At 37.5% G+C, this 22,977-nt stretch overlaps 8 protein-coding genes across 8 annotated transcripts; 2 read left to right on the top strand and 6 right to left on the bottom strand. All coding sequences in view use genetic code 12, as the record gives it.

Annotated features, from left to right (window-relative positions):
- Nucleotides 1-267: 267 nt before the first annotated feature.
- On the bottom strand, nt 268-1,464 carry RFC2 (Subunit of heteropentameric Replication factor C (RF-C); the record flags this gene model as incomplete). Its single annotated transcript, XM_001523313.2, has 1 exon — nt 268-1,464. One exon carries the CDS (start codon nt 1,462-1,464, stop codon nt 268-270), a length of 1,197 nt encoding a protein of 398 aa, XP_001523363.2.
- A 484-nt stretch (nt 1,465-1,948) lies between these two features.
- Nucleotides 1,949-2,863, top strand: DPP1 (Diacylglycerol pyrophosphate phosphatase 1; the record flags this gene model as incomplete). The annotated part of the gene is made up of 1 exon (XM_001523312.1): nt 1,949-2,863. One exon carries the CDS (start codon nt 1,949-1,951, stop codon nt 2,861-2,863), a length of 915 nt encoding a protein of 304 aa, XP_001523362.1.
- A 197-nt stretch (nt 2,864-3,060) lies between these two features.
- On the bottom strand, nt 3,061-6,414 carry PEX1 (Peroxisome biosynthesis protein pex1; the record flags this gene model as incomplete). Its single annotated transcript, XM_001523311.2, has 1 exon — nt 3,061-6,414. One exon carries the CDS (start codon nt 6,412-6,414, stop codon nt 3,061-3,063), a length of 3,354 nt encoding a protein of 1,117 aa, XP_001523361.2.
- A 528-nt stretch (nt 6,415-6,942) lies between these two features.
- On the bottom strand, nt 6,943-7,536 carry COX20 (Cytochrome c oxidase assembly protein cox20, mitochondrial; the record flags this gene model as incomplete). Its single annotated transcript, XM_001523310.1, has 1 exon — nt 6,943-7,536. The coding sequence occupies one exon, from the start codon at nt 7,534-7,536 to the stop codon at nt 6,943-6,945; it is 594 nt and encodes a 197-aa protein (XP_001523360.2).
- A 722-nt stretch (nt 7,537-8,258) lies between these two features.
- On the bottom strand, nt 8,259-11,360 carry PPS1 (tyrosine/serine/threonine protein phosphatase pps1; the record flags this gene model as incomplete). The annotated part of the gene is made up of 1 exon (XM_001523308.2): nt 8,259-11,360. One exon carries the CDS (start codon nt 11,358-11,360, stop codon nt 8,259-8,261), a length of 3,102 nt encoding a protein of 1,033 aa, XP_001523358.2.
- Nucleotides 11,361-13,213: 1,853 nt separating this feature from the next.
- PVL30_005108 (uncharacterized protein) lies at nt 13,214-14,479 on the bottom strand (the record flags this gene model as incomplete). Its single annotated transcript, XM_001523306.2, has 1 exon — nt 13,214-14,479. One exon carries the CDS (start codon nt 14,477-14,479, stop codon nt 13,214-13,216), a length of 1,266 nt encoding a protein of 421 aa, XP_001523356.2.
- A 742-nt stretch (nt 14,480-15,221) lies between these two features.
- On the bottom strand, nt 15,222-17,969 carry PVL30_005107 (uncharacterized protein; the record flags this gene model as incomplete). Its single annotated transcript, XM_001523305.2, has 1 exon — nt 15,222-17,969. The coding sequence occupies one exon, from the start codon at nt 17,967-17,969 to the stop codon at nt 15,222-15,224; it is 2,748 nt and encodes a 915-aa protein (XP_001523355.2).
- A 2,581-nt stretch (nt 17,970-20,550) lies between these two features.
- Nucleotides 20,551-22,755, top strand: KCH1 (Potassium transporter; the record flags this gene model as incomplete). Its single annotated transcript, XM_001523304.2, has 1 exon — nt 20,551-22,755. The coding sequence occupies one exon, from the start codon at nt 20,551-20,553 to the stop codon at nt 22,753-22,755; it is 2,205 nt and encodes a 734-aa protein (XP_001523354.2).
- Nucleotides 22,756-22,977: the final 222 nt, after the last annotated feature.

The following is a 22,977-nucleotide window of genomic DNA, read 5'->3' as shown; positions in this document are numbered from 1 at the left end:
TAAATAGTTGGCTTGGTATATCTAGAATTTTCGTCACAGCTATCATGTAGTTGGAAGAGGCACTTTAAGTATTTTTTGACTGAAAAACCTCATTAAGAAGATTTATGCAATTACTGTCATACAACTCAACTTTCCAATTCACTCTGTTTTCTTTGCTTTTAATTTCTGTTTTCTTTTCTTTCGTTTCCTTTTTATTTTTCTTTTATTTTTATTTTTACTTTTCTAGTTTACTGGAGAAACAAAACATTACCTTCCAACTTATTGTTTCTATACAATACCTGACACCTGGAGAACCAAATTGAGCAATTGTATATGCTCATCGGTACCAAGATTGAGTTTTTTATCCGTGTCAAACAACGTCAAAGCAATTTGATTCTTTTTCAATGAATCTATAGTGTCGTCCCAGACCAATTGGTCATGTAGCTGATCAATCAACTGCTGTACACTCCAGCCACTTGAAATGATATCATTAACCAAATTAATTAAAATCCCTTCATTTTTTTGTTTTATTGACTCAACCATTTGCAAGATTAATGTATCCGGTAAAATTCCAGCTGTTTCTCTGATGGACGCTTTTGTGATAAGCCCTTTATCTTTTTCCTCCTCCTCATCATCTTTTTCATCCCCTTTTCTTGATGATGGTGTGCTTTCACCTTTGTTATCTTCGTTCATGTCGTTCTTACAATTTTCTAGTTGCAAACTGCTGCTCAATTTAGAAGCACTTTGTAAATACGTGATTGCTTTTCTCATATCTCCATTGCTGATCCTCAATACTTCGTTCAAAACCTCATCTGGCGCACCATTTTCATCCAAGTGTAAGTTCTCCTCCTTTGCAATATATTTCAACCTATTCAAGCTGTTCTCGTTGTTCAACAACTTGAATCTGAATTTAGAACATCTTGAAGCCAATGGGTCAATGATTCGGGTGATGTAGTTACACACTAATGCAAACCTTGTGATATTCGCATATGTCTCCATCGTTCTTCTCAAAGCACTTTGAGCATCATTAGTCATTGAGTCAGCCTCATCCAATATAATGATCTTGTATGGTGGACAAGGGTAATTTCGCAAATCGTCCTCAGTCGGGTTGCTCACTGTTAACTTGGCAAAATTCTTGATCTTTTGTCGAACTATAGAGATACCACGTTCATCACTCGCGTTTAGTTCCAATACTCGCGACTTGTAAAGGTTCGGTCCATACAACTGTTTAGCAAGCGCTAGGATGGTTGACGTCTTACCAGTCCCCGGAGGACCGTAGAAGAGCATGTGTGGTAAGTTGCCGGTGGAGATTTGTTTTTTGAGCACTTTGACAGCATGGTCTTGTGAGGCAACGTCGTCAAGGTTCTTGGGTCTGTATTTCTCAACCCAAGGCGTGTGGTGGAGCTTATCCTCATCGTACTTCGATCTATCTGTTGTTGTTGCTGCTGTTGCTGTTGCTGTTGCTGCTGCCGCTGTCGTCGCCATTGCCTATGGAAATATAGATATAAACGCCTTTTTCAGTTTGGCTAATGAATTTTAAAAAATTGGCTAATAACTAAGGTATGAGAGATCACTAATCATTCCCAAGGGGACGCGTCGTTAACAATTTTTTTTTTTCCTTTTTTTCTTTTTCATTTCTAATTTCGGCTCTGGCTCTCTGGGTTGTGTTTAGAGTTGCTGGTGTTTTTTTGTGTGTGTATGTGTATGTGTATGTGTATGTGTGTGTGTGCGCGCGCTCACAAATGTTTGTGGAGGGAGACGGGGGGGAAGGGAAGGGGCATTGACAAGTAAATTGCACGGGAGAGCTTTAACGAGGAAATAAAGAAAAGTTCCTTAGCAATTCAATTTCATTCTCAATAATAATTCTCCATTCTAGTTTTTTATTTAAAATTTTCCTAGTCACGGATCGCCTCAATTCAGTAAACATTGTTCAAACCAAAGAATCTACTATATATCAACAGCAGCAATAATGTCGATGGAAGGTTTACTAAATAATTTGCCCAGTCCACAATTCAATAGAGCCAACTTGGGGTTCATACCACGAAGGATAGTAAAATGGAGAGTGACAGACTTGGCCCTTTTAGCGGTGTTGGTTATTTCCTATTTCTTTATTTACCGAATCAAACCATTCCACAGGCAATTTTACATCAATGATATCACTTTGCAGCACCCATTTGCTGAAAGGGAGACAGTCAACAATTTAGAACTATTCATATACTCGACTTGGGTTCCATTGGTGATTGCACTTATAACTTCTTTGATTTTAACCAAACCAAAGTACAAAGTCTACAACACGTATGTCGCTTGTTTGGGACTTTTACTAGCTGTACTTGTAACTTCGAATGTTACAGATATCTTGAAGAACTTAATTGGCCGCCACCGTCCCGACTTTTTATCAAGATGTAAACCAGACCCATCAACCCCAAAAGATGTTCTTGTATCCATAGAAGTTTGTACGTCAAAAGACACAGGGTTGTTAGAAGACGGATATAGGACTACGCCATCGGGTCACTCTTCTATTGGCTTTGCTGGATTGGTGTATCTTGCGTTGTTCTTGATGGGACAATTTCAAGCAAATAGCACAAGAGTTGGAAGTTGGCGCACTTTGCTTTGTGGCTTTACACCACTATTAGTTGCCTCCTTTATTGCTTTGAGCAGAACTGAGGATTATCGACATCACTTTGTGGATGTTTTTATTGGAAGTATGTTGGGATTGGTGATTGGATCGTGGTCGTACTTGAGATTATTTCCATGGATTTCCAACCCACAAAGCTATAGCAATTTGATTATGATTGCAGAAGAGGAAGAAGATGCCGAAAATCGCCATAAAGTAGGCGACGTCGTGATCGATGGCGAAGCTGACACAATGTTAGAGGATGTTTAATTCTAAAATGAGTTGAAACAATTTAAAATTACAATTCTTTTATATTTATTTCTGGTTTTTTTTTTCTTTTGGTTTGTATTCTTTGCTTTTCTAAACTGTACATTATACTGCTATATTGTTATATTGTTATACTGTTATACTTCTACACAGAAATACATTATTCAGCACATACTTATCTTCTTACTTTGTTACAGATTTTACATCAACGTTGTTCTTCCTCCTATTTCATTGCTTGGTGCTCCATCGGGCATCTTTCCATCTCGTCCATCCACGAATTGCGAATAAATTCGGGTCAATTTCGTCTTTTCAGATTGCGAAATCGAAGGCTTTGTCTCCTCTAAGGACTCGGCAAAGTTTCGATGCGTGATCATCACCTTTGGTTGGTCCGCTTTCTTCTTTTTCATCATTGTTGAATTCCCACTGGCCTTACCCTCTTGTTTCTCATTTGTCATAAACTGTTCAATTTGATGCAAAATCTTCAATCTCTCACCAGATTTCATCTTGTTTTTGGTATTGCTGTGGCCATTGGAATCACTCTTTTCACTTCCAACTTTAAAAAACTCAATACTGGAATCATCATCATTTGAACCTTCTTCTTGGCTCTTATTTTCCTCCCTCTCTAATGCTTCTAACCGCACATGCACGGCTTTCAAATAAGCATTATATCCTAATCCTTGCATATCAGCACCACTGAAACCAGCAGTCTTTTTAGCAATCTCTTCCAAGTTTACATCTTCTTCAAGGTCCATTTTTGCTGTGATTGTCCTCAAGATATCTAATCGATCTTCATAATCTGGCATATCGCACAAGACACATTTATCCAATCTTCCTGGACGAAGCAAGGCACTATCGATCAAGTCTGGCCTCGATGTAGCAGCTAAAACATAGACACCATCAAGGCCCTCGGCACCATCCATTTGGGTTAACATTTGATTCACTACACGATCAGTTACACCCGTCGAATCGTGGCCCCTCTTTGGTGCGATAGAATCAAACTCATCAAAAAACAATATACATGGTTTCGCCGCTTGAGCTCTTTCGAACAACTCCCGAACACTTTGCTCCGATGCACCAATGTACTTGTTCAAGATCTCCGGTCCTTTGATTGAAATAAAATTCAAACCACATTGACCAGCAATGGCACTGGCCAATAAAGTTTTTCCACATCCAGGATAGCCATACAACAATATACCTGACCTCAAACGCAAGGGACAGTTTGCAAAGATTGGCGCATACTTAGTAGGCCATTCCAAAGTTTCCAAAAGAACTTTTTTAGCTTCAGATAGACCACCAATATCAGACCATGTGGTTTCCGATGTTTGTAATTTAACTCCACGCAAGCCCGAAGGAGTGTACCCACTTAATGCTTTTGTAGCGTGCTCCAGTCTAATGACATTAATTGACTCCTCTTCATTTCCTTGTCCAGATAACGATGATGATAATAACGATGAAGAAGATAGGCATTGGTGGTATACACGGTGGGCAAGAGTCTTGAGATCATTCGGCAAGTATCCTTCAGTTTCGCTCACTAAATCCATCAAGTCCATATCAATTTTGCAGTGAAAATGATCTACCAATTGCTTTTCTAAAATTGCAAAGCGCATGTGCTTATCAGGAGCTGTGACATGAAAGTAGCTTTCAATCAAGTGTGAGCCCAAAAGTAATTTGTTTACACTTTCCTTGGCCACAGCCGAACAGAGGATAGAAACATTGGAGTTCTTTTGTTGGTGTAATTTGCTCATTTGAGATACAAGATATTCCGTAATCTGATTTGACTTTGATGCATCCATATTCTCCATTTCAACATTGAGGATTTTGTCAATGTTATCAAGAACCAATAACGAGGGTTGGTTCCATGAACATTGCTGGAACCATTTGGACATGTGGTTTTTCGACAAGTTTTGGAAAGTTTCATTCATCAAGGTGTCGCAAGAGACGTATTTGACAAAATATCCATGTTGGTTGCTCAACTTGTGACTTATTTCTTTGAGATATAAAGTTTTCCCACTTCCTGCGTTACCATACACCAATGTTCCTGTGTTTTCAGAAATGACAAATGATTCCACCAAGTCTTCAATTTTATCAGCTACTCCAATGGGTTCTTCTCCCTCAATTTCCTCTTCTCCATTTTCGTCTTTGTCCTCAAAACCTCCTCTTTTTTCTCCTTTTACTCTTCCAATTTGGTATGGTAATTTTACTTCCTCCACAAACGATTGCGGACGCAACAACTCGTCTCCAATTTCGATCTTGACTGGTTTTTTTGTAGTCAAGTTGTATGGTTTTATCCATGCATTGTGATTTTCAATTTTCCGAAATTTTAGTAGCCCACCATATGGTAAAATGCCCGTAATCGCAGGAATTCTCATGTAGTTTGTTACAGGACTGTCGGCAATCAGTGGATACAATGCATCATTGAGCATTTGTGCTGTTTTTGATGTCTTTGTCAAATTAATTTCCTTCTTCTTGTTTGTGTGTATTACGTATGGGTGGACCACAAAGCTTGAAGGGCGCTTTGACAAATTCTTGATTGCTGGTTTAAGAGCAATAATGTTTCCTATTTGACCACGGACACCCAAAGCAGTTGCAAGATCAAAAGATAACCCCACATTCCCATGACCTTCTTTATAATCCACCAACTGCGCAATAACTCTTCTATTCTCTTTTATATCGTTTTCGTTCTCAAGATTATTTCGAATCTCATTTGGACCGGGAACAACACTAACGGCAACAAATGTATCAAAATCATCGGGCAATTGGTCCAAATCAAGATACATTTTGCAGCCTGAAGCATGATTTACGTCCTGGAACATGCCATGTGGAAGACTTATTCCTCTTTTGAGTATTGGTTGAAAATTTGAATAGTCCTCTTTTCTCTTGGCACTGCTTTTTGCACTAGAAACGCTTCTGGTTTCAGTAACTGAATTCCCCAGTGAGTCTTTCTTGCCCCTTAATTTGGGTGCAATGGCAATTTCACAATATGGCGATATCTTGGCATACTTGTGTACCGACGCGGAACCGGTGTTCTTTGCGTCATCATTGGAGCCAATTTCTGTTACTACTAACTTTGCAGAGGTAGTTGCATTCGGATACACAACCAATACCTGGCCAAGGGCAACACATCTGGTCTGATTTAAAAGCTTATCTTCGATAAGTTGCGCATTTAGCTCCACCACCTCCCAATCAGAGCTTGTTAATGGCTCCAAATTTATCTGCGCCGTTTCATAGTTGCCCAACTTAAGGTTCAAAATCACAGATGTTTTATCCTTGATTTGCAAGGATTGTGCAAATATTGGATCAATCTCAATAGTCAGTGGCGCTGACGATGTCATTCCTGACCAACCTGCATAGAATCTTCTTTGAGCTTTCATATTCCTTGAAGCAGACGACGTTGTGGAAAGCAGGGATGAAGCTGAGTCAGTCGGTACAAGCTCAATAATGACATCTTGGACTTGAATGTTTGCAGTGAATAATAAATTGGCCAAGTTCGAAGGAAGATTAATCAAGTTAGACTTTAGCGTTCGATACGTAACTGTCGATTTGTGATTCTCCATAATGTGTAAAAATTGTTTGTTTGTTTCTTTGTTTGTTTTTTTCTGTTTCTTTCTTCTTTTTCTTTATGTAAATAGCGATAAAGAGATAAAAAAAAAGAAAAGATGGCAATATGTTTGAATAAATGGCTATGGTAATTTGTAATATTTGTGATTGATGAATGTATCTGATGGATGACTTTGGATTACTATTTTAAAGAATAAGGATTTTTCACGTCCATTTTTCACGTTTTTCTCTCTTTGTACTACCTAATATACCGAAAAGTGGGGAAGAAATTTGGGGGAGAGTGAAGACAAGAAGCGAGGTATTGGAAAAAACTTTGAAAAGCAGCAAAAAAAAAAAAAAAAACAATAACAAATAGAGACAGAGAAATAGAAATAGAACGGCACGTGAAGACAGCACGTGAAAATCGTCGTCATCATCATCATCATCATCTGATAGAATACATACATGTATATACATACACACCACAACCAAGAGGCATCACAACTATATCTTAAATACTTTATCCCTTTCTTCCCTTGCCAAGTTCACCTTCTATTGTTAAACTCCTCAAATCTTTTTACATCATCCATATCCAGCTGGCTCTCTCTTAACTCTTCCAACTTTTTCCTGTGCCTCTCCTCCTTTTCTCTCTTTGCCTTTTCAACCATCTCAAATGATCTTCTTCTAAGAGACCTACACTGCTCCCAACCAACTAGGTTCCCCAAAAAAAAACCACCAACAGACCAATTCATCGATTTCTTAAAATTGCGATGCACTAAGAACGTAATCACACCCAAAACCCCCATCGCTTGAAACCCCGTAATCATCGCCTCTCGAAAACATGGCATTTGGACAAACCGGTCAAACGTGAAATCCGAAAGCTTGATCATTTTGGCTGCATCGGATAATGTAGCTTGACGTTGCTGTGATGGCGAGAGTGGTTGTGGCTGTACTTGTGTCTGAGACTGTGATTGTGAAGACTGCAGAAGATTATCATCATCATCATCGGCAAATTTTGGTGGTAGATCTTCAAGATACTGCTGATGAGGTTTCGGCTCCTCCTTATATTCTGATACAATCGACACTTTTGCAGGCGGTGCTTGCTGCGAGTTTGAACTTCCACCTCCAAACCAACCCATATTTGATATAGATATAAATGCTTATGTATGATCTTGACTATTTGTTTTGAGTTATTAGGACTATTGTAACCCTGGGTGCAGGTATTGGTGTTTTTCAATTTCAGAATCGTGACTTTTGCAAGAATAGCGCGCACGCAGTTTCCACGCAATCTCCAAGCACAATAGCTACAAAACACATACAAACGGACTACCTCAGAGCCAAGAGAGTAGTACCATAAATTTATGCTGAACAGCATGATTAAAAACAAAACAAGGAAAAGAAAATGGAAGAGAAGAATTCAATTATAAAAAGAAACAAAGAGTAGAGAATAAAACAAAAAAAAAAAGTGAACTAAAACAAAATTAAATTAAAGAGTATAATCTACCTTTCTAGTCAATTTATTGTAAATTCTCATCGACAGTGATAGAGAACAAAATAATCTATTGAATTTATCTAGTAACATTATCGAAAAACAATTACAAATATAGCCACAGCATGAAATAGATTGTGTTGATAATAATAAAGATAATGATGGTAGCAGTGGTTGGAACAGTGGTTGGAACAGTGAAAAGATAGAGAAGAAGAAGAAGAAAACGATGATGATGATGAAGGTGATGATTATGATGATCATGGTGGTGGTGGTGGTAGTGGTGGTGAACGAATAAAATGATAGCAATCATAATTCATACTTCTGTAAACGTTGGCAAACAAAATTCAATCAAGATTTAGCATGTCACATTCATTAACAGTTCACGTATGGCAGGTTTAGTTTCATAATCTCCCGACACATAATAAACCAATCGATTTCACGTAGGTAGTAAGTCCCATCGGGATATTTAGGGATGGTATCTGGAAAATTCTCTTTGCTTCTTTCATCTGCAGCCCTGACTTCTTCGTTGAATGTAAGTCTTTTTTGCTTTTCCTTAACAAATTCCTCCCACTTAAATAATTCGTACATGAACCTCAAGTTTGGCTGTATGATAATGTTGAGTCTGCGCACTCTCACATATAAATATGCCATCGGTAAACTCACATTCATCCTTCTCATTATCTCGGAAATCACTACAGTTGCACTGCGACTGACCCCAACACGACAATGCACCAATATCTTTGTGTTTGGATCCTTTCTACATGCATCATCAATAAAGTCAAGAATAGGTGGTAACTGGTGCATCAATTCGTCAATTCCATCGTCTTCCAAGTTGTTGACTTTCATCACAGTGTTGATACTGGTGTTCCAATGCAAAGGACGGTGATGGCAATGGGATTTGCTAGGCGAAATGTTGAAAAACTCGATACTCCCATCATCAGACTCATCAACAGTAACATCATTGTATTTCTGAAATTTGAACCCGTTAAGCCAAGGAAGAGATTCTCCAACTGATATAATTTTCTTAATTCCCAATTTGTTTAATAGCGGTAAGCACAGAGCATGCTTGAGAGATCCAAGGTAGAGGTAGGGTAGTATTTTAGACGGGATAGAGCCTTCCACTTCTTTGACCCAATCAATGGAATATTTTGATTCCAATTCTTCGTCGCTCAGATTGCTTCCCACTGAATCAGAGTCAGAAGAGTCATCGCCATCTTCATCGTTGGCTATAAATCCAAGTTTATTGCTGCGGTTAGCTTTACTACTCAGTACACCGAGTAAAATTTCGTTTATTTCTGATGGTGATATTTGTTCAAGTTCTTCCCATTTCAAATCTTTCTTGACAAGCGGGCTAAACTTCTTCAACAATGGTTCCAATTTGCGAAGAATCACCACATCGCTATTGAAAATGTAAAAAGGGCGGCCATACTCCAAATGGAGCTTTAACATGGCTTCGTCCAATGGAAGATTCATTGAGTACATGATATAGCAAAAAACCAAGAGCGACGATTCCGTATACCCATCAGAACAATATATTAAAGAGCCCAAGCCATCTGCCGAAAGTGTTGATGAATACAAGTATATAAGCTTGCACGTGTTTACGATGGACTGCAAGTTTTCACGCTTGCAATCTCCAAGACCAATTGAGCCCAGTGGTGGGAACTGAAGATGGTGACGCTCGGCGGCTGTATGATTATCGTGTGAAGTGATTGTGTATTGATACAAAAGGTGGGCAAGCTCTTCAAGGTCGGGGAACGAGGCATCGGCGTGGCACTGGATGAATAGCTTGTAATTGGCTTTTGGTTTTGGCAAGAAATTGATAAAGTCTCGCGGCAGTACATTCTTGTGTACTATGAGTGAGTTGAGTGGGTCGTTGTACAAGTTGGGGTTAGTTGGTTGCGTATTTACCGATTTGCCATTCAACAAATAATCAATCATGATTTGATGGTCCCAGAAATTACCAACCCAAACGTTCTGAGTTAATTTAGTGGCTGTAGACATTTTTGTGGTTTCAATCTTCTCACTAATTTGAAAGCAATCATGCAGTAACAAGGTAGAATCCTTAATCTCAAAATGCAAGTGTGATGCATCCAATTTCGAGTAATGGAAAAACGAACGAAGCGGGCTTGTTCTTATTGGAGAGCCAACTTCCTCGTAAAGCTCCTTTAACAGACTTTCTAGTATGAAAATGCGTCTCTTTGTCCCGTCAGAGTTTTCGTGCGACTCAGCTTTTTGAGCAAGCCAAAGCACTCTTGCTATGGAGCGCATATTTTCTGGAGACGTGCCATATACCAAAAAGTCAGAACATGTAGATAACTTGGCAACTTGAATATGGAAGTTACGCAATGATATCCCTCGGTCTGGATCTAAATTAGTGAATCTCGGAAGCACATTTAATTTGGTACAATCGTCAAAAAGCAATTTAAGCATTTCACTTTCATCATCAAACTGTGATCCTTGTTCCTTTTTGTATATTGATCGCACGATTTCCTTTACTTCTGATCTCGACACATCGATTTTTTGCAAGATTTCATTTAGTTGAACTGTGTTGTGTAGCTGAACAGGTATAGTGCCGTCATTGATGCACATTAGAAATGAGATATTCTCCGGTTTCAATAGCTTAAAATCATTGAAGATACTACTGTTTTGGCCAGCTTTCTCGCGCATCTGTTGTTGTTGCATAAGGAAAAACGACCGTTGGGCAAAGTTGTCCACGTGCAATCCATGCAACCAGGGAAACATAATATTGGTATTAGGAAGACCTTTGTTAAAATACTGATCAAAAAGGTTTCTCAATTGATCTATCGTAATATTCTGAAATTGGAAATCGTCGATTTCATCAGCCTCCTTCTTGTCTAGATCTATATTAAGCTTAGCAGTTTTGCACCCAATCCCATCACAAACATCACAATTGGTCTCGTCTTCAACAACATCTAGTTTTGTTTCTGTGACTAGCGAATTGGTATCGTTAAAGCTTTTCAACCTTGCTCTAAACCTATCTCGCTCGTATATCAAATCGTTGGAAGAGGACGACGACCTTTTGTATGCCTTATGTGGCGTATGTACAGTGTCCGATACGCTAGAAAGAGTGGATGCTAATGATACATGTGACACAACTGAAGAAGATTTGTTCATATGAGTGCCACCGTTGGGCGGTACAAGGTGAGAACTTGAGCTTAGTTCAAACTGGTCTAAAGTTTCCAATTCATCTTCCAGTAAATCTTGATGATGCTGTAGATCTGACTCCAATTGGTTACTCTCCACGTGAAGAGAGTTTGGTATCTGAACAATGGGTGTTTTATAACTGAAATTTTGCGAAGGCGATGGTGATTTTGTTTCTGTACCAGCACCAGCACCAGAGGGTGTGTCAGAGCATGCACCAGAGCTGGCACCAGAGCTGGCACTTGTGGAAGTTGTCCGCAAATCTACTTCGCCGATATGTGAATTATGAGTAGCAGTTGAAGCAAATGTCATAATTTAATCTGGATATAGTATATGCTAATGAATAGATTCTTTTTAGTATAGGCAGTGGTGCTGTTGCAACTTAGCATAAGTTTTGATATACGTGAATTGTGTTGAACTGGCAAAATAAAAAAATAAAAAAAAAAGAAAAGAATGAAAAGAAAAAGAAGGGGTGTAGTGTTCTAATTCAATCAAACTTTCAACTAGTTTTTCATTTGTTTGCCTAGAGGCTTTTTTCAATAATGATTGTTATGGATTGATAAGGTCCCTGCTATGATCCTTGCTGCGTGACCTTTGTAGTAGACTTTCCAAAGAAAATTAAGAATACTCTCAAGGTCTCTAAATTGTGTTGATATGAGATGCTTTCTATTCAACTAAACCAAATTGTATCGGTCCAGAATAGAACACAGACATATACACACACCAAGCCAAACAAAAAAAAAAAAGGATAGCCTCGTCTTGAAACCAGCTTATATGAATAAAACCAATGGGAAATAATAGGGAAGAAAGTTAACCCTGTACTGGTTTGCTAATGTGCTGGTTTTGTTTTATCTCCTCTATTTTTAAAATAAAAACTGTTTTGTATCTTTTACCAAATAAATACCTCGTTTTGTTTTGATGAGAATACCTCCGTAACTCACAAATGTATGAGTTAGATGATACCTAAAAGATGGTTGGCGGAAGATGGTATTATGAAAAGCTCAAGGTTGAAGTCGCTTATTGCCTAAATTGTTTGAGCTGTTCTAGGCTAGCGGGGAGAGTAAAAAGGGAGGTGGGTAGGGGGAGAGGTGAAGCAAGAGTATTATAATCGGTCTTGTTCCTTTATTCCTTTGGAGAAGGATGATCTCTCCAATTTTTGATACTGTAATATTTTATTTTATTTTATTTTTTCTTCTTCTTCTTTGGTAGTACAAAAACGGCCACTAGCACTTATTTAAATATACAACTCCCAGCCTTGCAACTAGTGGAGATGAATGTTGGTTCAATCTTGGTTTTAAGCTGACTTGATTTGTATGTGGATGTATATATATATATATATGTATTAAAAGAAAACATATAACTACGGGAAACTAGCACAGGAAGCTATTGTTGACATATAATTGTTACAAACGATGGTAAGGTAAAAAACATCTATTGAACTTGTACAATAAAACACAACAATCAAGGTTTCGCTACTTTTCCCTTAGTCGACCACCTTACCCCCTTTTTCCCCTCTTTTCCACCCTTTCTTCTTCTCCTTCTCTCATTTTTTGTCTTTTCCTCATATACTTCCAAGTTGGAGAACTTGTAACATAAGTGAGAGATATTCCTATTAAGATTAGATAACAAGGTCGTGTGCGACTGTTAAAATGATGGAGAGAACAAATATATATATATATATATATATATATATGAATATATATATACGGAACGCGCCAGCCACATATTCTCTACTAACAAAGGCTTCTCGGTCCACACTTTTTTGTCTTTCTGTTTTGTTTATTATTTTTTATTTGGTAAGATTTTATTATTCGATTTGAAAACAACATGGTTTCTGGAAAACTCATAAATACAAGAGAGGCACATATGTTTGAGTATATTGGCCTGGTCTACAGTGCAATGCATGTTTTACAAATTAATAATTATAATGCAATTGATAAATAGAATAGAAACTTTGCGACCCTAGCCGGCTTTGATCAATAACTATCATTCTTTCTTTTTCTTTGCCCCTGCACCATGAATACCAAAAGCCACAAAACGCAACTTTGATCTTGACTCTATGCCCCTTCTTTCTTTACTTTGCCTTCCTTATCCTTTATCCTTTTTTCTTTTTTCTTTTTTCTTTATTCTTTATTCTTTATACTAGACCAAATACCCCCACCTATTCATTGTACACCGATAACACTCAATTCCAAAGTCCACACTCTTCTCACATGGACTTTCACTTTGATTTTGCCATTAGAATCAGCGTGTCCTTCTTTCATGTTTAATAGCTTATCCACGCGTTTCAAGCTTGGATCATCAACTATAATCTCAATCCACCCATGAGACCACCAACACTTCCTTGCTGGTTTCCTCCAAAATAAAAGTAGCTTAGTTTGGTTTGGATCCACTTTTGACCGGCCTTTGGATAATGATCTTGATGCCGCCCTAGAGGCACTGTTTGCCAACTGCGCTATCCGCGATCTCGACCTGGATCGACTACCATTACCATTAGACGCTTGTGATGCAACTGGGGTTAACGAAGGTGAATCCGGTGGTGTTCCTGTAGGTGTTGGCGTAAGACTAAGTGCTTCCTCTCTTCTCTGTTTAGCAGTTTTCAAACGCACCAATGACAATGATGATATAACACACTTGCCAAGCTCCAAACTTCGCGACCCCCATTTATCCTTCACTTCGAATCCAGAGCTGCACAACATGTCAAAGAGATGCTGTTCTGCTGGCCCTAGCCCGTCTCCCTTGGCATTATCTTGCTTCACGTTTGCATCCTGTAACCGCAGCCCATCTTCACCCAATGTATCCAAATCCCGATCGGCAAATCTATAGCCCAATCCAGAAAATATTAGCTTATTCTTGAGTAGCTCCGCGCTTACTCCTCTTTTCAACACCTTCATTTCTTCCATGTTTAAGCCTGCTACCGGTGGGATGACATAAAAATCCAAATCCTCTCGAAGTACAATAATTGCGGGCTTAGTCTCCAATATATTTTCTTGTTGTGTTCGTGTAGTTCCCGGGTATGACAATGACAAGTTGTTCACCAGAGTTCCAGGCTGCGATTCCAACTCTTGCTGAGCTTTAGAAAACACGTCGATGATGTATTGAAAACATTGCGGATCGAAATTGACGTAAACAACGTCATTCTCAGTCAAATTGGTAATTATTTGTCCATTCATATCCAAAAACACGCCATTGGGGAAAAGACATAATAGAATACTCTCGGGTAAACTCATCAACTCGTCTCTCGTGATGGTGAATTCCTTACCGCGTACATTCAAATGAATTAGTGAGTTGTAATCTGCATCGTCCGTATTGGTGCTGGCGCCGCCGGGTGCGAGTGTTGTATTACCAGTACTGTTCGTGCTGTTTGTAATAGAGGGGCTAGCATACGTCGATTCTGGCGTTACCTGAGTTATGATATCTTGTTGCGACATTGTAAACTCAAAAGGAACAGGATGTTATGGATTGTTTGAAACAAATGACCTGCACTTGCACTCTGTTGTAGAAAAGGAAAAAAAAATTAAAAAAGAATGGGCGGTGTTTATGTGTGTATGTGTTTTCAAAACTAATGATAAAAATATTTTAAGCGTTAATGGAAAAATTGATTGTTAGACGCCAGTTGTTGCTCACTAATTGATCCAATTTATGTTAAATAATTAGCAAGAGTTGTGTTGTTGAACTTTAAAAAACAAAAGAAAAAAACTAAAGGAGCGGGTAGGGGGCGAGAAAACACTGATAATGAACAATTGTAAACTGCTTTGCTTCCACCTGTTAAGAAGTATGGAAGATGATTAAGAGTTATTTATGAATGTTATATGAATTAGATGTAGCCTAATCTTTCTATTAATAATTCTTTTTTTTTTTGTTTTTTGCTTCTTTTTCCATCTATGGAAGTTGAGGTTTTGTTATAGTAATAAACATTTGTTCTGCTGGTGGTGATAATGAAATACTCGCAAAAAAATTTAGACTAGAGAAATATATAGTCAAATTTGCACGACCCATTGAGAGGTGAGGAGGAGAGGAGAGGGTCGGCTCCACCACCAACATGAAAGATTAGCCAGCACTTAAATTTATAACATATACGCTATTATGAATTGCTCTACAAGCTCTCAAAGTAAGCAACCAATGACTCTAAAACGTTACTAGATTAACAGAAATTTGTACAAAAGTATTTACCTATACCCTGGCTAATTTCTTTTTTGCCTCCTCTCTCACATCCTCCTGATCACTCTCACCCAACTCTTTTAATATCTTATGACAAATGGTTTTCACTGGCGGTCTGTACATTATAAGGAAATGCAACGCCAAGAACCCGATGTTTGAACGAGCTGGGTCAAAGCATAACGATTTGATTTTGCCCAACATTTGCTCATTCAATGAGGGTAAATCACTACATAGACGGATGAAATTTTTCTTATCGCTAGGTTCAAGGTAATTAATCATTGCATCCAATACCTTGTTAGCCCATTTGTCGTATATTGGGGTGGAGACATTCATAACTCTGGAAGAAGAGTCCTTATCATCATCTGCTCTTTTTTCGTTTTCTTTTCCAGTTTCTTTTCCAGTTTCATTTCCAGTTTCATTTCCAGTTTCATTTCCAGTTTCATTTCCAGTTTCATTTCCAGTTTCGTCTGGTTTTTCCTTTTTTCCTTTTTCTTCCAGAATACAATTTTGATAAAATACCTGCTCGCTGTACCATTCCTCGTTTAGCCATTCAATAACCACATCTACTCTCGAGTGAATATTCTCAACAAAATAGTTGAACAACGCCTCTCGAATCATGTTGCTCAATTCTTCTTTGCTTTGATCATCAGGTGACTTGTCTTTGACATAAATGCCACGATCCACCAGCACTTCTTTTTCGTTCTCTTCATCTTTTGCTACTGTCCGCATTCCTCGTGTAGCCAACCTCGTGAGTATAATCACCCACGTATTATTGTTGAATGATTTGATGGCCACCTCCTTAAGCTGTTCATTAAATTTGGGGTTTTCATGTGCAGTCGAATCAGTATTCGCATTGTTTTTCAGTTCTTGTGCAATTGAGACCACGCCATTCTTTTCCGGCGGATTCTTAGCCAACTTTAAAAAGTTTTCAATGATTATAGACAAATGCTCTTTCTTCTCTTCAAAAGACAAATTTTGAGGTGGAGGCAAGCTAAATAGTGGCTCGTCTTTAAATTCATTCTCGTCGTAGTCATCATCGTAATCAAAATCATCATCTTCTTCTTCTTCTTCTTTTTCTACTTCTTCTCTTTTTCCCTCATTTTCTGTTTTTCCTTTTACTTTTACTTTTACTCTTTCTTCTCCGTACTTACCCCCGGTATTTCCCACTTCGTTGTTTTGTTTCCCAACATTCCCTTTGCCTTTGTTATCAATTTCGCTTTTGAATGCCTTGTTGTATAAGCCATCGTTTGCAGTTGCGGAAATTGTAAAAGGGTCCATAAAACCAGGCTCAGATTTAATAGTAGTCTGAAGTTGAGCATTGGAAGCAGCCGATTTTGATACAGCATCCTTGAACCGCTCGCATATGATTTCCAAACCTTTAGTGAGTTTCTGTACAGGTACTTTTCTCAACGCATTCATCACCATCAATGCATGAACATTGGGCTGAGTTATTAGACTAAGATCGAATTTGCTCAACTCATCGCTTGCACCTAGTTTATATAGATGTTCGTAGTCCAATACTTTGATTTTTTTGGAGGGGTTATAAAAACCATCGAATTTGCGTTTTCTAATATTTGTATCATCGTTTTGGCTAGCAAGGATATTAATTTTCCTTAAAGCGTTACCTCGATCTGATAGCACATTTAGCTTCATTTCTAGTGCACTCTTTATTGGAGTCGGGATCAATCCATTCCTTTTTGCATATCCAATAAATATTCTTAACGCTCGATCGACGTATTTTTTTGATAGTTTGAATTCCTCGACTGATTGGTAATTGGATTGGAATTTAGAATTTGTTTCATAGCTTTCCACTGCCTTGAGCAATGCAGAGACAAGTTGAGGTTTCTTTTTGATGATTACGACACTGTGATTGATTGTCGCTGTTAAAAGAGCTGGTATAATGATGTCCATTTGGAAAATACGCAACACTAGTGTGAACAAAGTATTGGATTCATACTCCATGTTTTGGTATTTGATCAACGTGTGATCCGGACGCACTCGATCGAGGGAGAACCCGCTATCGTCCACTGGGTCTCCAATAATCTTTGTCTTTGACTGGTAGTCAATTACTGTCATTAAGAAGTTTAGCAAGTCCAATTTCGTGGGAATGTTTCTTACCAAATCGTGTTCTTCGTTATCTGATTTCTCCAATGGGTATGTTGTTTGAAACTTGTTGACTAGTGAGTTTTTCAACTCTGTTAATTTACTCCATATTTGGTTACAATTGTCGTTTTCAGCAACGTATTGAAACACCAACTTATACACTATAGTTGAGATATCAATCAAATGACGAAAAGTCTTTACATCGAGATGTTGGATTTGTATCTTACTGTGAAGCGCACGTTGTTGGTGCTGGTGTGCATGCTGTTGTTGCTGTTGCAAGTTTATTGGCAAATCAATCAAGAAAAGCAAGGTGTCTAGAGATTCAATAGCAAGATCTACTTTTTCATTGAGTTTGAGCTGGATGCTACCACTAGTCCCATTATCGTTGCCGTTGCCGTTGTTGTTGTTGTTGTTGTTGTTCTGGCTGTTGTTGTTGTTGCTATTGTTGTTGTTGTTATTGTTGTTATCGATAAAGGTCTCGTACATAAACTCGACACCCCATTGTCGTACAGGATACGCTTGGGTAGGAGAGTTGATAATGGGCAAGATTCCTTTGAATACATTAAGAAATTGGTCTGGTTGGGATAAAGTAAACTTCTTAGCAGCTTCCAACTGACTGATCACCAAATCAGTATTGGCCGTTGATCCGTCTGCCATTGCTAAAATTGTTTATTCAATTTACAGCCTTTAAAAAGGGTTAAACGTTACTATAATCCTCTGTTCACAGGCGTGGGAATAAAATTTATACTAAAGAATATGAGAAACAAAGAAGAGAGAAAGAGATAAAAAAAAAAAAAAGAAAAAAAAAGAAAAAAGAAAAAATGGAAGTTTAAAAAAAAGCCAGTATGTAAACAGATACATTTTATTGCCAGAGCGAGAGTGATTGATTGCGTGAGTGATTTATTGAGTATTTGAGATACAAGAAAGAGAAGGAGAAAGAGTAAGAGGGCGGGGTGGGGAGGTGTGAGAAGATGGTAGCGAAATGGAAAATGACAGGATCTAACAACAGTTAGATGAATAATGCATGGACAAGAAGTAGAGGAGATCAAAAACATTTCAATGTGTGTGTGTGTGTGTGTTTTTTTTTTTCCCTAAACCAATATGAATTATGAATACTTGAGCTGTATAAATGTTGGCAAGATTTACAATTCTTTGAATTGCAATTTTGAAAGATATATCAACATGTGTTTATATGTTCATGAGCTTTTCTCGTTTTCTCGTTTTCTTTTTTTTTTTTTTAAACAACTTTTTTGGTTTCAACTTCAACGAAAATATTATTATACATTATCAAATGATTTTAGAGTTACTACTGGTCATTTAAATATGTCCATAACTCATTTAAGTATAATGAAGCATCCATAAAACTCTTACTATTCACAGCTAGAACTTTAAAGTCCGACTTTTAAGTCTAAATTTATGATAAGCAACTCACAGTTCAATTAAAAACTGACGCTTATAAATATCAACATTCACGTAAATCACGTGATATATATATATATATGTATATACATTATCTAAAAAAAGTCTTTATCGATATTCTTTTAGTGTGCAAGTTATAGCAAACAAATTAGAATATTTATAGAGCTGAAAAAAAAACAACAATTTGTTCCATACACATGCAATTGTCTTTTATAAAGTTCCAACATCAAAGTGTGACATCAAGTGTGACATCAAATGCGACACCAAATGCGACATTGTTTAGCATTCAATTCTAATTATTCACAAATTTTTTTTTTTTTTTTTTTTTTTTGTCTTTCGTTTCTTTTTTTCGAGATTATACATTAACAACTACCCCTTTCGCATCTAAACTGTAAATCGATATATGCCTGCTGCTAACGAGGATTCGCAGACGATGCTAGGTTGGTATGTTGCAGTGGATTGAGAAGAAAACGGGCAGAGAAACTGTAGACTCTTTACGACCCCTTGTAAGTCTAGAACATATTCTTTATACTAGTACAAATAGATATAGATAATTGCAAAATGACAATTTACTTATTTACTTATTTACTTATTCGTTTATTCGTTTGTTTGTTTGTTTGTTTATTCGTTTGTTTGTTTGTTTGTTTGTTTGCTTGTTGCACTTGTTTTGCACAATGTGTTTCAATAATTCAACATATATCTCTTTCTGTTTCTATTTCTATTTCTGATTCTATTTCTATTTCTGTTTCTGTTTCATTTTTTTTTTTTTTCAAATTCTGAAACTGAAAGGAACTTTGGAAAGCGGAGTTGTTTCTCTATGATGCAATACACCTTTTCTTTTTTTCTTTTTTGAGTCACGTGAATAATTACACGACGCGTAGATACAAATAATCTAGACTATTTTGTATTGTGAGTATTGAGAACAAATGCACTATAGAATATGGTGCTCGAAAAGCAAAGCAAAAATGGAACCAAATACAGAAAAGATAGAGGAGAAGCGTTGATTGTACATGCAGCAAATGAGGAAATATGACTTTTTAAAAGATGATCAGCCGTGTACTCTTTCTTTTCTTATTCTTCTTCTTCTTCTGATAAGGTTGGTATATGGCTCGTAGTTGCTGTTGAAGATGGTATTGCTGCTGATCTCCAGTTCTTAATAGTGGTGCAATATTTATCCTCAATCAATTTTATTTTTTTTATTTTTATTTTTTTTTATTTTTATTTGTTTTATTTATTTTTATTTATTTTTAGAAATTATGAAACGGCGCAGACACGAGGGACAGAGAAAACAGAGAGATCAGAGAGATCAGAAGAGGAAATAATTGAATGCATACTTTGTAGAACTAATAGCTCACCAATATTACCAACTACCTCTAGTACAATCTAGTCAATCTTTCTCGTATCAACTAGAGAGAAGGAATACAAGTGATATGGACTAAACACCAGCCATCATCTAATGCACACTACTAAGTCACTCCTTTTAAAAGAACATTCTACGCAACACACAATACATACACATACACATACACACACACACACCTTTGTATATATACATTCCTATATATATATATATATATGGACCTGCTTATTCAACACGCTCCTTTGACAACCCTAAAGACACACATTCGCTAATTAAACGCGTTGCCAAATCATTATTACCCATTCAGTCACGAGTTATTGGATCAAAATAACACGTTGATATAAGTTATCTTTTATTTTTCTTTCTTTTCTTTTCTTTTTTTTTTTTGGTATTGTCATTTTAAATAACCTTCAATCTACTTCAGCCTCGTCTCCCTTAGTCTCACGATATTTTCACATCATGGTCAGGGATAATGGAGGGGGCCATTTGGATGCCGAGAGAGCCATCAAAAAATACGATTTGAATGTCTCGACATTCGACGTGGTGAAAGTGGAGAACTTTATAAACTACAAATGCACAACGCTATTCTGGTACTTTTACATGTGGATCCTCGTGCTTTTGTCATTTATCTTGATTGCAGCAGATATCTACTCATGTCTTAATATCCTAGTATTTAAAAAATGGGGCACCGAAGACTATAAACCATACGCATACTCCATAGCCAAATGGATCTTCACTGGATGTATCATTTTCCAATTTGTATTGGTGATCTACCATTGGATATGGGCACTACACATTTACAGAACAAGAAACATTGCACTAGTATACTTGAATTCAATCTGCAAGAAGATATACTCAATCAAGTCATATTCCTGTTTCTGTTTGCTCAATAGTATAGACGAAGGCAATTTCCATGACTTTTGTTGCTTCCTCACATATTATGAGTTGGACAATGCACCACAGATTTTGATTGCAGACACACCAAGACAAGTGATCAATATACTCACTTTGCGGTACTACGCCACCGGCGGAGAGTTGAACAACGATATATTGCGCAATATCAAGAGTATAGCTCAAACAAATTTGAACTTGTCAATTATCCTAAGTTTCATGTGCTTGTCAGTAGTGATTTATGCACTTTTCTTTTTCCGGTTCCTTTTTGGAATGATCATGTACGTACCGTTGAAATGTTATTTAAGAGACAAAGAGGCAAACACGTTCAAGAGCTATTGCTGCATACTAATCAACAAGTCAGTATCGCATGCAGTTAGACTCCACCACAAGTCCAAACAGGAATTGCTCGATAACGGAATCTTGTCGAGAGAAGGAATCGCACAACTCCCAGAATTGGACCAAGAACTACCAGACTATACAGATTATACCAGGGTCTTTTATCCCAACAAAAACGACTCTGAAGATGAAATACCAATGAGACAATTTTATGGAAGAAGCGAGAGCTCCAAATCACAGCAGCTGAACATAAACGTTTCCAGACCACTCTTGGAAGAACAACCATCGTTTGAACAGCTACAAACACAACAGCAAGAAGAACAAGTCTATTCAACATTAAACAACGAAAAGGGCCCTTTAATGAATAGACGATTGAGCACATTACAAGATAAGAATAGAAATAGAAAAGAGTATAACCTCGCAAACACAACATCACTACCATTATCATCATCATTATCATCATCATCACCACTTCCACTTCCACCACCACCACCAAGAACAATATCAACAGCAACAACGACACCACGAAATGATCAAACAGACTTATACAATACTGCATACACAGGCGTAGCACCAGAACTAACATCTCACAAGACAGGACAGCTTTTGGAAACACAAAATATGTTTGGTAATCAATTTCATGACACACATAAACATAAACATGAACATAAACATAAACATCAACATCAACAACTTCAGCAAGAAAGTTTCATGCCATCGATACCTAAACGATCCTTCACATTGCAATCCGATTGGGATAAAGATACAGATCTAAACGCATCAACGGCAATATTGACGTATATGCCACCTCAAACTCAACAACATTTCCAACGGTCATTCACAGACCCAACATTGTACTCGTCGCAGATGAATAGTACCGACTTGCTCTCAAACCACCAAATGGATCAAATACCAGAGAATCCGTTTAGTAGCTCTTCCATCATTCCACCACTTCACCCAACACCCCGATCTACGCAAACGGGGACTTTTACCGAGACCTTTTCCAAAGCTAACCGCTCACAGGGCTCATTATATAAAGTGACAAGCCCAAGTGGTAAATACAAGAGAAAAAAACCAGACTTAGAAGATCAAATAACCTACTTTAAAGAAGAAAGAGAAAAAGAAGAAGAGAAAGACAACGATGAAGTGGAATTTGAACATGGGTTGGGGTTTGACAACAATGCAATGATACTACCAATTGCAAATGAAGCAGATCAACCTGTGGGCTACCCTACACATAGCATTACTAAGGAAAGTTTGGATATAGTTGATGCATATCGTCAAGAGCAGACAAAGGCGCGGTTGAATTTAGAGGATGTAGATATAGTGGGCTGCCAAGATCATCAAGGTAGGGGCAACGATAAAAACAACGAGAACGACCCCCTGTCTGTGCCATACCCTGTTCGAGGCGTATCGCGTTTCTTTGAACAATAAACATATATATATATATATATATATATATATATATTTATCTAAAGAGAGTAAGCAGGATCTAAAAGATAAACTAAACATTCCATGAATACAATTTGGCTACTTCTTTTCGCTCTATTCTTTTGTTAATTTCAAAATAATTTCTTTGTATTTTTTTTTTTCTTTTCCTTTCACTTCAACTCATTAGATACTATAAATTCCCTATGTACAAGCATCGATCTCGGT

This window comes from Lodderomyces elongisporus, chromosome 7, assembly GCF_030384665.1.
Source record: "Lodderomyces elongisporus chromosome 7, complete sequence".
In the NCBI taxonomy this organism is placed as follows: Eukaryota; Fungi; Ascomycota; class Pichiomycetes; order Serinales; family Debaryomycetaceae; genus Lodderomyces; species Lodderomyces elongisporus.
Note: the sequence above shows the minus strand (reverse complement) of the source record. Positions and strands in the feature narration are given on the sequence as shown.